At 35.4% G+C, this 16,303-nt stretch overlaps 4 protein-coding genes across 4 annotated transcripts; all 4 read left to right on the top strand.

Moving 5' to 3' along the window:
* Nucleotides 1-899: 899 nt before the first annotated feature.
* LOC107594198 (parvalbumin, thymic-like) lies at nucleotides 900-2,400 on the top strand. Its single transcript, XM_016284160.1, has 4 exons — nucleotides 900-980; nucleotides 1,143-1,275; nucleotides 1,732-1,845; nucleotides 2,355-2,400. Exons 1-4 carry the CDS (start codon nucleotides 920-922, stop codon nucleotides 2,398-2,400), a joined length of 354 nt encoding a protein of 117 aa, XP_016139646.1. The 5' UTR covers nucleotides 900-919.
* Nucleotides 2,401-3,079: 679 nt separating this feature from the next.
* On the top strand, nucleotides 3,080-4,820 carry LOC107594174 (parvalbumin-2). Its single transcript, XM_016284136.1, has 5 exons — nucleotides 3,080-3,147; nucleotides 3,600-3,670; nucleotides 3,758-3,890; nucleotides 4,002-4,111; nucleotides 4,569-4,820. The coding sequence occupies exons 2-5, from the start codon at nucleotides 3,610-3,612 to the stop codon at nucleotides 4,592-4,594; spliced, it is 330 nt and encodes a 109-aa protein (XP_016139622.1). The 5' UTR covers nucleotides 3,080-3,147; nucleotides 3,600-3,609; the 3' UTR covers nucleotides 4,595-4,820.
* A 1,806-nt stretch (nucleotides 4,821-6,626) lies between these two features.
* On the top strand, nucleotides 6,627-8,374 carry pvalb3 (parvalbumin 3). The gene is made up of 5 exons (XM_016284135.1): nucleotides 6,627-6,722; nucleotides 7,162-7,229; nucleotides 7,645-7,777; nucleotides 7,896-8,005; nucleotides 8,117-8,374. Exons 2-5 carry the CDS (start codon nucleotides 7,169-7,171, stop codon nucleotides 8,140-8,142), a joined length of 330 nt encoding a protein of 109 aa, XP_016139621.1. The 5' UTR covers nucleotides 6,627-6,722; nucleotides 7,162-7,168; the 3' UTR covers nucleotides 8,143-8,374.
* Nucleotides 8,375-11,290: 2,916 nt separating this feature from the next.
* LOC107594175 (parvalbumin, thymic CPV3-like) lies at nucleotides 11,291-13,642 on the top strand. Its single transcript, XM_016284137.1, has 5 exons — nucleotides 11,291-11,305; nucleotides 11,723-11,790; nucleotides 11,907-12,039; nucleotides 12,769-12,878; nucleotides 13,471-13,642. The coding sequence occupies exons 2-5, from the start codon at nucleotides 11,730-11,732 to the stop codon at nucleotides 13,494-13,496; spliced, it is 330 nt and encodes a 109-aa protein (XP_016139623.1). The 5' UTR covers nucleotides 11,291-11,305; nucleotides 11,723-11,729; the 3' UTR covers nucleotides 13,497-13,642.
* Nucleotides 13,643-16,303: the final 2,661 nt, after the last annotated feature.

Here is a 16,303-nt window from a genome sequence, read left to right as displayed (position 1 = left end):
TTTTCTCTGTCCATTTAAAAAGCATTTCTAATATCATATGGCTCCAGACGCTCTTCAGTGCACCTGATGTAACATATAAACAAAGACAAAGAAAACTGTTATTGAGAATATGAAAAGCCCAACCCCGATCCCCCTCAAATCCCTGTCACTCAGGAAACATGGCCTTCCTGCAAACAAGAGGTAGTATGGAGCGGGACAAGGTCACAGGGGCAGGTAATGGGCTGGAAGGATGTTTTTGTCATTGCTTTGGCCCCTGGTTGGCAGCAACACAGGCAGGCAGACGTCCATCCTCAGGAAAAGAGCCTGTGGAGGAAGTGAATCTGATGTCACAGCCGCACACAGTCCGTCTGCTGTAGATCAGCACGTGTGCAAAGACAAAGCTATCGGTAAAGTCACGTAAACACGAAAACAGGTGGACTTCATCATATTGTGCTTCAATACTATGATCAAGCCTTCGGCCTTTTTCTGAGCAAAATTCTCCACAGAATCTATTTCACGGCTACTGCCTTTAAATCATATTGTGAAGGCACACGTCCAATAATGACAGTGAAGCAATAACAGGATGTTTACAAAGTTATTCACTTTAAGAGAATGAAACATAATGATTGAACCAAATATAACCCGCTGATATTTAGCAACACATCACATTTACTATAAATCATAAGATTTTTTTTTTGTGTGTTTGTCTGTTTAATCCAATAGATTGTGAGGTGCTTTACTCGAGTAACAGTTACAATGGGATATACTTCTGTGTCCTGGAGAGGTCAGGTGGTGTAAAGGACACAGCTGCAGCTGACATACAGACACTGGTGGTTTTTGACATCATGTAGTGATGTTAAGACTATAGGTTTTGCTGTTATAATCAGTGAAGATACTGTTGCTAGTAGAGGCCTCGGAATTTCCTCAGATCCATTGAGAAATGACTATGACAGATCTTTTGGCTGCCTCTGATATTTCAACTGCCATTAATGCATGTAAAGGTAAAGTATGAGTGACGCTCAGATGAACAATACTTCAGATTCACCTCTGTGAATATTACTATGAGAGTTAGTCAGAAAAGTGTTATTCTTTATTATTTTGTTAGAATATCCATTGTGATTTTCAGCTTTGTAATTTGTATTTTTTTTATTTGACTCTTGCAGCAAAGGATTCTTTCAGCCTAAAGACTTTTTTCGCAACAGTAGGCTTGTCAAAGAAGTCTCCTCCTGAGATAGAGAAGGTCTTTAAAATGTTGGACCAGGACAAGAGTGGGTTCATTGAACAGGATGAGCTACAGTTGAGTGATTTGCCAAATTACTTTTTTCACATGTTTATGGGGCAGCTAGACTAACTAAAAAACTGAGTTGTACAAACCTGTGTGATAAGCTAGGGATTGTGTAGTCATTCAGCTTATTACATATCTAATAATTTTTTTTTATGTGGGCATGAAATATTGATTTGAGTTGAAACTGTTCTCTTATCTTAAAGCATTCCACTAAGAAAAAGATAATGCATTTACAGTACAATTCTTGTTACTGGTAGTAACAAGACAAACAATATTACAAGAATAGTCCTCTGACTTCATTTTCAAAACAAATGATAATTGATACACATTTGTAAAACAAAGCAGAGAGAGTGCCCACTGTGTGTTACAAGAGACTTGAAAGTAGTGCCGGTTTTAGTTACCTGGATGAGTGCACTTCAGCCGAATACTCAACATGTTCACTTATTGTATTGTGACTCATTTTCTAGGTTGTTTCTGCAGAAATTTTCTAAAGGGGCTCGTGCACTTACAGCAGCTGAAACCAAGGCCTTCCTCATGGCTGGAGACATGGATGGGGATGGGAAAATCGGCTGGGAAGATTGGTATCTAAAATATTCAGATATTTTAAAAATATGATAAGTAATGCATAAAAGTAAGAGATTAAACTACATCTCCTCATTTCCTGTAGAATTTTCAGCCCTTGTTAATGCTTCCTGAGACCAGCTGTGACTGTCAAACATGGCAAAGAAAAAGGTTTTGCCACTGGGGTCTGAATTGTGCAGGATTGTGTTCTGTCTTGTATGTCTTACTGTAATGTTGTATGAACTTCTACAAGAGAAAGTAACACAAAATAAAAATATTTTAACAATATTTCTTGCATGTGTATTGTGTATATATTGCAAATAAGACATCCCGAATAGATTTTTTTTATCTTTAATTTTATTTATTATTTGTTTGTTTGTGAATTGTGAACTAAAATATTTTTGCAGCTGTTGGGTAAACAAGCTAACACATTAAAACTACAATGACGTGTAAAGTACTGCAGTATTTGTAATCACTGGAGTAGAAATTTGAATTGTTTTGCATACTTTTTGACATTTTTGTGCACCAGTCATCACAATGTTGAATACACTGAGGCCTATTCATTGAGGTGTTGAGTGAAACAGCCTCCTTTGGAGACAAAAGCATAAGTGTTTTATCATATCTGCCAGTAATCTGAAACTCTGAAACGTTTGCTCCTGCTCATGCCTCCAGCTGTCCCAGAATCTGCTTAGCATCATCTTACTGCATGTGTAGAATATATATGGCGCAGAAACTGTAAATGGTTTTGAGCCCCACCCCCCACCCCTTCCTCCTCAAGAAAAAAACAAATATTCTTAAGACATTTCCCTGGTGAAACATATCTTAAATCAAATTAAATAATAATTTGCAAATAATAATAAAGAATCCTAATGAGATAAGTCTTAAATTCCTACTGGATTTACTGAACTGAACTTCATAAACAAATAAATTATTAGGCTGTGGTAAATGGTTTCAAATGATGACAGTACAAGCCAAGGCTGAATGGGCAAAATATTACAAACTTTTTTAAATATGAGAATTATGGTGCAAGGAATTACTTTACATATAAATGACATTGCACACATTTCATGCAAAAACTTAGAACATACAGTATGTGTGCTAGGATGTCCCACCTATGTTTCCCATAAGGACTCAGTGCATCCCCTTTTTGAAAGGATAAAAATAGAGCTATATGACTAGTGGACACTTTTTTTTTTAAACTTTACCTAGCCTAAGCTAATGGTGTATGTTACAACCACAGACACAAAAGTATAAAAGCCAGGCTCATGGGTGCTTGGGTAGTCGTCACACATCTGTGGAACAGTTGCCAGCGCAGCGCAAAGGTGAGTTTACCAGAGACACCTTGAGGATCATACACCAGGGGTCGATGAATTTCTCTAATCACCAAGGAATATAATTAACGGGAAATGGAGGAATAAAATAAGGATGTAAACGGACTTGCAGCAGGACTGAAATTGTGAAAGTACATCTCTTCAATTAACCAAACCAAGGACCATACTTTCTGCTTACTTTCTTGGGTTTTTGGATGAGCTTGAAATGATTGTTAAATTATTTTTTTTGTGTGTTTTTCATTTGGCAATCTCACATGAGCTTTTTCACTGTAGGAAGAAGTTTAACTCTAATGGGAGAATTGACAGGGATTATGAAAGGGGTTACTTGAAATTACACTAAATGTTCCAGTTAATGTGATGTTACACTATTTTAGTCCAAATTCAATGACAGAAAGCTTTATGCATCTTAATGCATCATCATCTTGTTTGGGTCTAATTTCCAGAAAAATCAAAATGGCATTTGCTGGAATTCTCAAGGACGAGGATGTGGCTGCAGCTCTTAAGGATTGCGCTGGTAAGACACATCTGCTATGAAAAAAAAAAAAAGATTATTGTTTAATTTACTGATTTTTAATATGGTTGCTATTTTATGTAATTCCAGCTGCTGACTCCTTCAACTACAAGAACTTCTTCGCCAAGGTCGGCCTGAGCGCAAAGACTCCCGATGACATTAAGAAAGCCTTTTTCGTCATCGACCAGGACAAGAGCGGCTTCATTGAGGAGGATGAGCTGAAGTACGAACGCAACATACTTCGAATTATTGAACTCATTCTTTTGCATTTATTATATTATATTATATAGGCATATTTCTTAATGTTCTTTTTTATTCTCCTCAATGTTCCCAGACTGTTCCTGCAGACCTTCTCCGCTAGCGCCAGGGCATTGACTGATGCTGAGACCAAGGCCTTCCTCTCAGCTGGTGACAGCGATGGTGACGGCAAAATCGGAGTTGATGGTACTTAATCTCATATTCATAATATTTATGACTTTATAGCACTGAGGATACAACACATAACAAGATAATATATGGTTAAACTATGAATTCTGGTGATGCAATCAAACTTTAAAACTTTTTGTTACAGAACATTTTCAATGCTTGCTTAATAAGTCCTAACATTAACTGATTTGTCATCTTTTATGGCTCTTGATTTTGTAGCTACATTTATATTTATATTTAAAGCAGGTCAGCAAACCAACTAGCTGACCCAATAGACCTAATAAAAAGTGCAGTAAATCTTCATGAAAAAAAACATCATTTATTGTTCAGTTTTGTCATATGTAGTAGCCTATAAATGATTGAATGATGTCGAGATAGAAGGTACCTCTAACTTTAACTTGCTTGAACTGAATGGATTGTTAAGATGAACAGTGGCAGACTTTAACTGTTTGTCTTTATGAATGTCTTTCCACAGAGTTTGCTTTGCTTGTAAAGGCCTAAGCATTCATGGACCCTTGTCTTTGGAACCAGAGCTCTGCTTACCTATCATCTTTTTTATATTTATTTATGAATGCCCTGCAAACTCCTCCATTCAAACAACGCACGTTCAATGTCTTGAAAAGCTATTTATTATTAATGTTGTTTCATTGCATTGTATTGTTCTGTAAAAAAAAACCTTCTTTGTGCAAACTTACAATCTCTTTTGCACTTTAAGGAAATAAAAATACATTCGATTTAAAACAACATTCTCTGTTCAATATCTTCCTCTGAATTTTACATATAAAAGAACTGAAGAAATTCTAATTTGAACATTTCCAGTGTTAAAACTGTTTGAAAAGTCAGGAATATCTTGGCATGGATAGTGTTAAGATTCCATGGTGTATAAGCATAAGTGATACATGTGGAGGAAGCACAGACATATATATATATAAGCAATTTTTAAATACAAACATGTAATGATCCCTGTCCAGCACAGGGAATCACCATGAAGATTTGTACACATGCTCAAATGAATGCCCTCACAATCAACAGAAAGTGAGCTACTGAACCTTGTGCAGGCTACAGGCATCCCTTACAGCTCTCAGTGACTGAGTGAGCATGTCACTTTATACTCAGATCCCAAAGGTGTATCACACACAACTCGACTGAAGCAAAGCACAGAAGCTGACTCTCTGAATGCTGGAGTGTATATAACACAGTTCTATGTAATTGCTATACCACTGAAACACAGTATTAAATTGAAATATCTCATATAGCCAAAGAAAGCTAATATATGACTGTGCACAAACTCTATCTAATAGCATAGTATAATAATAATTCAGATTTTTAAAAACTATGGTAGACATAGTCTTATAGCCTAGTGTCATTAATATTTCATAGAAATCTTACTGTAAATAGAAATCTAATTGTAAAGGATTAGCTCTTTTGAAATAGCTTTGTCTATTTATTTACTTACTTACATAACTTAAATAAATGCTAAAAAAAATGTTTCAAAAATATTCAAATCAAATATTATAAATTATATACATTGTCCCCAATACACCTGCCATTATTATGGGAGACTGAATATTAGAGATGGTAGCCTATTCATTTTAAGATCTTTATATCATGATTTGCGAGTGGCTGTATTGGGTATCAGTACCAAACAGGTTAATATTTGAGAATTTTGATTTCTTTTCATTTACATTTATGCATTTAGCAGAAGCTTTGATCCAAAGCGACTTACAAAAGAGGAACAAAAGCAGTGCATCAAAGAGCCAACAATAAGCGTGATATACCAGGTTTATTAGACATAATATGGCATTTGTAATAGTTTATTAGACAATAACTGTTTCTAATTGTTTATTAGACAATTAGATTACGGAGCAAGAAATGCAGAGAAGAAAAGACCGTTTTGATCAATTAAAGTCAAGTCCAAGGCTTAGCGACCTTTTCATTAAACATAATCATCAATACAAAGTTTCTCTGTAAACAAGGTTCAAATTCAAGTCAGATGCTATTTTATCATTGGTCTAATTCACAATAGCTAGCTATCGATTTAATGAATGTATTTCAAATAAGCTGGCAAGCAAGCAGTGGTCAAGAAAAGCTCAAATCCAAAAAACAGCTAAAACCATCGACTAGCCTATATGTTCATGTCAAATAAAACCGCCCTGTGAGTTTGCATTCACCTTATATTTCCAAAGAAAACAAGTAAGGACTGAAAAAAGTGTTATGGGCTCGTTTGTGATTCACGCGCTTCCTCTTGAAGCTCCAAAGCGTGAGATGATTTGCTTCAGTCACACAACTGTAGAGCGCACTCTGTTTCTCTCGAGACAAAATGAGCTAAACTCTTCAGATACAAAGCGCTTTCATCCAGATCAGCATCGTATATTATTAGCCGACTTGATATTAAGGACTTATACATACGTACCTTTTTAAGCATCTTCATTTAAGTGCATATAAATAGAACAGCCTGACTACTGGACACGTTTTTCAACCAACTGCCCGTCATGCGGTGTCCATTACATTATGCCTTATATTTCGGTTGAGTAGTGGTATATAAGGTGGAAGCCACGGAGCTGGTGCTCACTGCAGTTGCCAGTTTCATCCCTGCGAATCCAAACCCAACCCCTAAAGACAACCAGAGGTGAGTGTCTTCACAGATGAAGCTACAAGAGCTCACAATATCTTGCAAGGAAGAAAGAAAAACGACAGACAGCAACGGCCATATGACTCCTGGCTGATCTGGAGAGGATGTGTTGATCTATTAAGTCTCGGCCACCTGGCGTGGGAATAACTTGTGTCTTGGAGTTTGGACGTGTTGGGATATCGCACTTTATTAAACGGTTTGATTACGCCAGGACTGGGTGGGATTTATCATAACACACTGTGTGGTTAAAGACATATGCAATTAATATGACTACTGTTGACCATTTACCAGTCCTATGGGAGCAAATCATTTCTGATGATCTGTTATATGGATGGAGTATTATGAAGTTTTTTTTTTTTAATTCAATTGAAATATATGTATATGTGTCATTTTATATACATTCAAATGCCATTATATACACCTCTGCCATTTTTAGGCTAATCATGGCATTCGCTGGAATTCTGAATGATGCTGACATCACTGCAGCCCTGCAGGCCTGCCAAGGTAACCTGCATGTTTCTGGACCGTCCCATTGACCTACAACCTAAAGCGAGAACATCAATTTCATATTGTTCCAAACCCGCACGACTTTCTTCTTTCCGTGGAACACAAAAGGCAGAATGCTATAGGGACTGACAACCTCAGTCACTATTCACTTTCATGTACGGACTAAGATGCAATGAAAGTGAATGGTGACTGAGACTGTCATTCTGCCTAACATCTCCTTCTGTGCTCCACGGAGGAAAGAACGTCGTGTGGATTTGACGAGGGTGAGTAAATAATGACAGAATTTTCATTTTAGGGTGTCAACATCATTCGTTAGAGTCCCTTAAAGTCCCTTAAGGCAAATGTTCTTCTTGTAGTCCTTCTGCCGTTTATCTCCACCATTATGTTAAAAAATTATGAAATTACCTTCCAGCTGCTGACTCCTTCAACTACAAGAGCTTCTTCGCCAAGGTTGGTCTGTCTGCCAAGACTCCTGATGTCATCAAGAAGGCCTTTGCTGTCATTGACCAGGACAAGAGTGGCTTCATTGAGGAGGACGAGCTTAAGTAAGTCTGGTCTTAAAACACATTTTCCTATTAAATAAACAATTTTTTACTACTTTTACATTTTTTTAACTACCTTGAACAAAATACTTAAAGGTGACTGCCTGCTTGTGCTTTTCAGACTGTTCCTGCAGAACTTCTCTGCTGGCGCCAGGGCACTGACTGACGCAGAGACAAAGGCCTTCCTGAAAGTTGGAGACTCTGATGGTGATGGCAAGATTGGAGTTGATGGTGAGGAATTTCCTTCTTGTTGAATGAATCAACTGTAAATAATTACTGAAATATTTTTCCTGCTGCTCCACCACAATTCTTCTGATGAATTCTTTCTCCTTCATTTTACAGAGTTTGCTGCCATGATCAAGGCATAAATGGCACCTGACCAACAACTTTTGCTGACAATCAGTATTGTAACCTGAGATCTCCACTTTTTTATCAGGGTGGCTGATTTTTATACACAATTCTAACTGTCCACTCCCATGCTGCACCCGGTCCACAATGACTGTCAACGTCACACGGTCTTTCACGTTGTAGATATGCATGTTGGTTTCTGTAAAATCTTTGATGCTGTTTTTGGGAAAGGATAATGTGAAAATAAACACTATTTTTCATTTTTGAGTCTCTGTCCTCTTACTGAGTAAAAATGACAATTCACTGCCATTTTAGCTTAGCATTTTAAAAAAATATATAGATCTAATGGGACATTTCATAAAATACTGTTAAATGCTCCGTTTTTGGAAGTGAAAAAGAACAAGACATCTTACAATTTTCAGTGAAAACTGTACATTGACATCTAGTGTTACTCTTCACAATAGATGTTTTTTGTGAAAAAATTCTCTGCTTTTTAAAAAAAAATTATCAGAGCCAGTAATATGTGTTTATTTAACAAAAGAACTCAGGAACTAAACAACCATAATAACACAAGAACTGACAATGAACAGAAGAAAACACAGAGCTTAAATACACTGAAACAAAACAATAAACTAAAAAAAACATCAAGTGCAAACACTAATTAAACTATGAGTAACCATGGCTACAGACAAAGGAAACTGATCTAGAAACAGTGAAAAGTCCAACAACAGCAAGCACAAAATACAGATGACCTGTTACAATAAGTTCTGTATGTTACATTTTACATATTATGTTAAATTAATGTTTGTTTGTTTGTTGCATATTAGAAAGTACAGCGTGAACCAATCTGAGCTGTCATTATGTATCTTGAAGTACAATGTAACCGCCACTAGGTGGTGTGTGGTGCCACAATTTATATGATTTAAACATGCCAGCAGCCTCTCAACTATATACATTTTTTTTAACATTTATTTATTTTATTTTATTTTTGCACACTTTACTGATTCAAACGGCAAAGTACTCTTATCCTAAAATTGTGCTGTTTATTGATGTTTTTGTGCTGTTTATTGATGTTTATTTATTTTTTGTCATTTGTTTCATTTTTCATTAATGTCAATTGTGGACTCAACAAACGACAGCAGAAGACATGTTGGCTGTACTGTACCAACAAACTAGAGAATGTAAATGGATAGATCACTATACCGTAACACTACCAGTCAGTTCAGTGACATTAGAGTGTATTGGTTTGTTGGCAAGGTGGCTCCAATGTCTTGTCTTGCCCTTTCCATGACAGGCCAAAGGCACTCGGTAATGCCATTTCTTCATCAATTTACGGTAGATTACAACATTAATTTGTATGTATTAATTATCCCCAAAAATTAAATAAATAAATAAATACCTTTAATTCACTTCTTTATTTGATCCATGGCATTACAATATGAAAAATTTGTGGTGGATTTTGACACAGATGTTTTTATAGGGATATTTAAGTAATCATTTTAACCATTTAATTCTCACACAACAACATTCAGTAAAATGTTGATTATCTTTGCTATGCATATACGATTTACTTTGAATTCTGACTGATTTTTATGAACAGCAAACGATGCAGAAAATTCTTTGTCTGTAAGTTCAATCATTACTCTGTCAGATATCAGTCAGATTAGTGACAAAGTAAGAGAAAAGTGTCAAGTTACACGAGTAGATGATTAGTCTCAGTGTCTGCCTAAAGTGGATTGGACTCCTGACTACTTATTTAAAACTAAGACAAAGGGAATCTCATTCAATTTAAAGCTATATTATGTTGCAAAATGAACCTTGGCATTAAATCAAGCATACAGTAAGAATCTGAGTAAGCATGTATTATTGTGAAAGAGCAAAACTTGAACATCAGCATCAAATACAGTATTGTTATTAATTAACTGGTATGGGGCACAAAATACGTGATGATGTTAACTAAATCTTGTGAAACAGATCAAAGGGGATTCACACAAAAGAGGTCAAACAGTTTATAAGTAATGCATAACCAGCACAAGTGAAAACTTTTTCATCTTTATAACATGATTTTATGCATCAAACTAATTTTAAGATGTTAAATGTTCTATAAATAAATTGCATGTGTGTATATATATATGTGTATGTATATATAAAAATATATCCAATTATAAATACAAAACATTAGCATACATAAATTAATTTAAATATCATGTATTTATTTATTTATTTAATGTCCAATGAGACTAGCACAGGCGACTACAAAAATGTCCAATGCACAACAAAAGTTGTAAACACTTAATTGCTAAAATCATTGTTTACACATATATTTATGTCTTTATATACCTATTTATTAGGTCCAATACAAGCCTAAAACACTAGCATACATGACTATTTATTTTTCTATTTAAACTAGCATACATAAATATCTATCTATCTATCTATCTATCTATCTTATCTATCTATCTATCTATCTATCTATCTATCTATCTATCTACACAACAGCACCCTTGGGACACACTCACACTCTCTCTCTCTCTCTCTCTCTCTCTCTCTCTCTCACACACACACACACACACACACACACACACACACACACACAAGTTGTAAACACTTAATTGCTAAAATCATTGTTTACACATATATTTATGTCTTTATATACCTATTTATTAGGTCCAATACAAGCCTAAAACACTAGCATACATGACTATTTATTTTTCTATTTAAACTAGCATACATAAATATCTATCTATCTATCTATCTATCTATCTTATCTATCTATCTATCTATCTATCTATCTATCTATCTATCTACACAACAGCACCCTTGGGACACACTCACACTCTCTCTCTCTCTCTCTCTCTCTCACACACACACACACACACACACACACACACACCGAGCGTTTTTTTCCAATCAAGTACGCACAATATTAAGGGCGAAGTGCAGGTACCTGTCTGTGTGTGCATTCGGTCCGAGGCTCATTTAAATAGTAAAGGATAATTAGTTAGGCAAGAAATTCAAGTCGAGCCTTGCAACACGAATTTGATACACGCACAGGTAACCCAAGCATCTCTCATTGTCCGTCCCATTAGCATGTACATATATATATAAGTTGTCCGTGGATGAGAGGCGCAATCACACAGCCTTACCTCTACTCTGCATCAGCGCGAGGAGAAATCTTCACAGGTCAGAGGCTGCTTTCTGCTTACCATCAAATATCACATAGAAACTGTTATGCTTTATCACCATGGTCCCGGCTATCTGTACATGTGTTTTGGATTTTTCCTAAATTCGTTTAAAGTTCGAAGTCTTTTATTTCAGCAATAGGAGAGTGACAGAAAGTAGATGAGATGTAGCGTAAAAATGCGTGATGATGATTTGGAAATGTTACAAATTATCTGCACATTTAATGTCTCTTTCATTTTGATGTTGCTCTAATTTATGTGAATTTAATTAATTTTAAGCTATTTCATTTCTATTTCATCTATATATATACATACACACACAAATGTGTACAAATACACAATTAGAATAAGTTTAGCAATAAATTAATAAAGATTAACACAATATAAAGGGGAAAAAATCATGCTTTTTCTCTGACAGTTTGAAAATGTCACTTACATCCATCCTCTCGGCTGATGCCATTGAAAATGCTGTCAAAGACTGCCAAGGTATCTACTAAATAATTGAATAATGATAAATAATAGCAATAATGATAAACACATTTTAATTGTCTCATGTTGAGACAATGATGACAATAATTCTCATGTTGCTTTTTCTCCAACAGCTCCAGATTCCTTCTGTTATAAAAAGTTCTTCCAACTTTGTGGCCTGAGCCAGAAAAGTCCCCAAGAGGTGAAGGATGTCTTCCGCATCATAGATGACGATAACAGTGGATTTATTGAGGAGGCTGAGCTCAAGTATGTCAATTTGGCTGGTGTTACTGTAAATTCATGTGTAATACATCACAAACAATGATGTGATGTGATTTCAATGATTGCTAACGCTCTAAAAGCCACAAAATCTACAGATACAAAGCCATAGACTATGTTGTTGTGATTTCATGTTACTCGAGGCACAGTTCCTAGAACTTTTATGGCTTCAATATGTTGCCTTGTTGTTCAGTGTGATCGGAGAACATCTAATGCTAAAAATACTATGCTTGTAATAGACATACATGAAATCCGGTGCATAAAGAGAATTACTTCTGTTAAAGCTTTACATTAAATGTCCATGTCTTACCTGATAATACCGGAGTTCCGTTTAAACTAAGTCCTTTTCAAATGTAGTCCATGGAGATGCTGTCATTATGTTTGTTTTTTCTGTCCCTGCTTTATGTGATGTATCTGCATTATGTAATGACATCAGCAGAACTAGAACCCAGAGCTGGAGAGATGACACTCACAACAGTCCTTTGAAGGGTTTCATTTTTAGCTCACATTTTAGCCGGGACAGGTGAAAGAGATCATATTTGATCATTTGATTGATGAGTTCAGCTGTATGTGGCTGAAACAAACGGATGCGTAGAAAAAGATCTAAAATGAAAAATGGGCTAAAATGCTGAGCTGCTTGAATTAGGAGAGTCACAGTTCAGTGACAACGGCTGTGCAGCACTTCATTCTTCTCATCAATGGATTTGTGTGAATCAGGTTCTTTCTCCAGCGATTTTTCCCAGGGGCGCGAACCCTGACAGAAAAGGAGATTAAGAGCCTCCTTACAGCTGCAGATGATGATAGCGATGGTCGAATTGGAGTAGACGGTAATGTTTTCTCATTAGATTGTGTTGTTGTATTTTTATTCTTTTCTTATTTATTGTGTTTTATGCATCTACATGTTTCTACCATTTTGTATGCACAGTTACAGTAATAAGATTTCAGATTTATGTCCCTTTAAATGGTGAGAATTGTTTTTGCCATTTTATGTCCTTTGCTTGTCTGTTATGTAATTTTCTCTGATCATTACTCAAAGATGTGCTAAGATTTAATAGCTGTCTTAGATTATGGAAACTCTAGTTAAAAAAATCTATCACTGCATTGCGTAAGAGGATCAAAGATCAGGGTCACCTTAAATTATTATTTCAATCCTGAGTAACAGTCATGCACACACTGTCTGAGACAATACAAAGTCGAAAAGCTGCAGGTAAATTACTGAGAAAAAGAGCTCAGAGTAAAATTGTCTCCTTATTTTTGTTTAAACTGATCAATCACCTCTTTAGCACATGTTGAAACACATGTGAGAGCTATACAGAAAAGTTTTGTTTTGGACTAATCCTGTTAAATCAGTTTATTATAATATCATAGTCTAAATTATTTTACTATATTTAAATTTCTGATGTTCCTCTTTCGCTACAGAGTTCCAGACTATGGTGTTATCCTGAAAGACTCCCTCAGCTATAAGCACTGAAACCCCATCTTTCATTTGACTTTTTACACCTGATTTCTTTTCAAAAAAGAAGAATCAGCACATAAAGTAAATGTACTTGACTTTTGAATACTTGTGTCTTGTTTTGTTGTCCCACATTCACCCCAAATGACCAATGACAAAACTGTTCAGGGAAAATAAAAGTCACTAAACCGATGCATCTGGTTTACTGTGTTTTAAATCTGCTTATATTAATGCACATATAATTTAAGATATACATACAGTATGTTGATACAGTGGATTCTGTGATATTTGCATACAAGTTGCAGCTTTTCTTTACAAGACAACCACCAGCATGTGACTTATGTGTGCATAAACTGGAAACTATTTCTACTGATACTATTTCTACTGTCTTATGCTTAGATTTGAGCTACAATTTATTCTTTTACTACATATGCAGTACATCTGAAAAACCTCTGAAAGTGGACTGTAACATTCTATGACCCTGACAAAACTTATAACTACCACAAAATGGGTAAAAAACAGTAAAGTAAAGCCAATCTTGATCTCATATAGAAAGCAAGTTAAACACATTTCAACATTGCTATTTTACACTTACTGCATGTAATAGAATATGTCTGCAGTGAATAGAGATATGTGCTGTGAATGACGGAAGTTACAAGTAAATGCAGAATGTTCTAATGTCCTCAGTAGTTTAAATACCAAAAGAAGGTAACTTTACTTTACTTTACTTACTTTAGATTGTTACGGTGACCAATATATCAGATGCACCTGATGTTCTCAGCTAACCTTTGAAGTGCAATAATAATAAAAACAAATGAATGCACCTTCAAAGAAATCAAAATTTTACATTTGATATTCATTGTAATATTTCACAAATGTGTGGTTCTAGCAGCATGGATGAAGGTGTCACAGCATCTAATATACATGTATTTTAGTCAAGTTATTTCATTTGGTCCTTTGTTTATATTTGCAAGCAGTGCATTTTATTCATTGATCATTCTAATCAATAAATACAAAATAGCTCACCGCAGAATATAAACCTTCGAATCCTAGATGTAACCAAAGCCTTAAAACAAAGGAGTTCAAATGTAAAGCAGACTAAGTAGGCACAAAAGGTACAGAAATTGAGAGCGGGTATACATTTCAGTGAAGATACTGAACACTCTCAATACTGAATGGTAAGGATCTCCCGCTCAGGTTACCGCTTAGCCCATTAGAACAATGGAATTCAAAATGCTGCATCAATCATGGCTTCAGATTATCCCTTTTTTGCAGTGAAGCCAGAGACCAAAATGAGCCAGGCAAACATGTGCCTTAATGGCATCAGCTCCACCAAGATAATCCCAGTGTGCATGCATGACCCAATATGTTAGGTTTAACAAACAACTAATGGGGGAGTTTACACTGCAATTATGCTACGAAGATGATCCTCCATATTATTCAGCCAGAGGTAACATGTTCAAATGTTAGTATTGTTTCACTTGCAACTTTCCATTTACAAGACAATATCCGCACCCACTGCCATGGTTACAGCAGAAATCCATGTGATATTCTCAGCACAGTTACTATAGAACAGGAAATATATATATTTTTTATATATATAAATCTGCCTTAAACATAAGTTTGGTCATTTTAAGAGATGTTATGCAAACTTCCAACCTGTGTGCATATAAAATATACCCTGAAAGGATATGAGAAACAGCTTTCGAGTTTAAAAAAAAAGGGGGAAAAAGTAGGAAAGTAACAGTTGACTGGACATATTGTTAACTATTACACAGATTGATAGCTCATGCACACACACACTCACACTCAGTCTCAGCTGGCACATAGAAGGTTCAATTACAGTATGAATTATGATAACCAATATATGGCAATTTACAAACAATTCATTATCATAAGTGGACACAATCAATATGGTTTCCAAGAATCGGCTGAGGGTAACTTAGTTGACAGAGTTGACAATCAAGCTGACAAGTTGACAGTCAGTTAATATACGTCTTGTCAATATGTTATTGTAGACAAAATATTGAAAAATAAAGAGGATACTTACAAAAATGTGTTCAAAATGTCCACCACATGAAAATAACATCATATGATGCTGATCACATGGCGATGTGATAAACCATTTTTGGTTGTTCGGTAAGTGACATAGTCTAGTTGTCAGAATGTTTGCGGACTTAAGAAAAATATTTGAAAAGTATTAGTATTTTCTTAATTTCCAGAAAATTACACTTAAAAAAAACGGATGAATTAATTTAACTGGGACATTTTTCCCTAGTTATCTCAGTGGCAAAAAGTATCCAAATGTACCTAAAATCACCCCTGAATTGAATATGAATTATTATTATGAATTATTATTGTTGTTATTATTATCAATATTTTGAACTTGAGACCCACTACAGGAACACGGTAAAAACGGGTTTAAAGGCAACTTAAAGAAAACTGAAATGGTGCACAGATTATTTATGTGAGCCTACAGTTTGCCTTTCCTTTTGATGTTTCTGAAGAAAATTGTTAGCAAAAATATAATAATCATCAGTGGATGTGAAATGTAACCTAAACTGTGTAATCATTCTGCAGTTTACCTTACCGGCAATTGGTTTTGAAAACAAAATGCTTGCTTGATAATTTGACTGGCATGGTCTGAAAATCATTTGAATACATTTTTGTGAGAACTGGGAAACAACAGTTAACAAGTGTCACAAGACTCTCAAAATAGGTACAATCCTATGACAGGACTATGACATAATATGATCTTCATCTCATGTAAGCCTACGTAATTTTACCATTTTCACTGTA

Source organism: Sinocyclocheilus grahami, unplaced genomic scaffold, assembly GCF_001515645.1.
Source record: "Sinocyclocheilus grahami isolate Dianchi unplaced genomic scaffold, SAMN03320097.WGS_v1.1 scaffold180.1, whole genome shotgun sequence".
Lineage (NCBI taxonomy): Eukaryota > Metazoa > Chordata > Actinopteri > Cypriniformes > Cyprinidae > Sinocyclocheilus > Sinocyclocheilus grahami.
The sequence above is the reverse complement of the archived record's forward strand: the minus strand, read 5'-3'. Positions and strand labels throughout refer to the sequence as shown.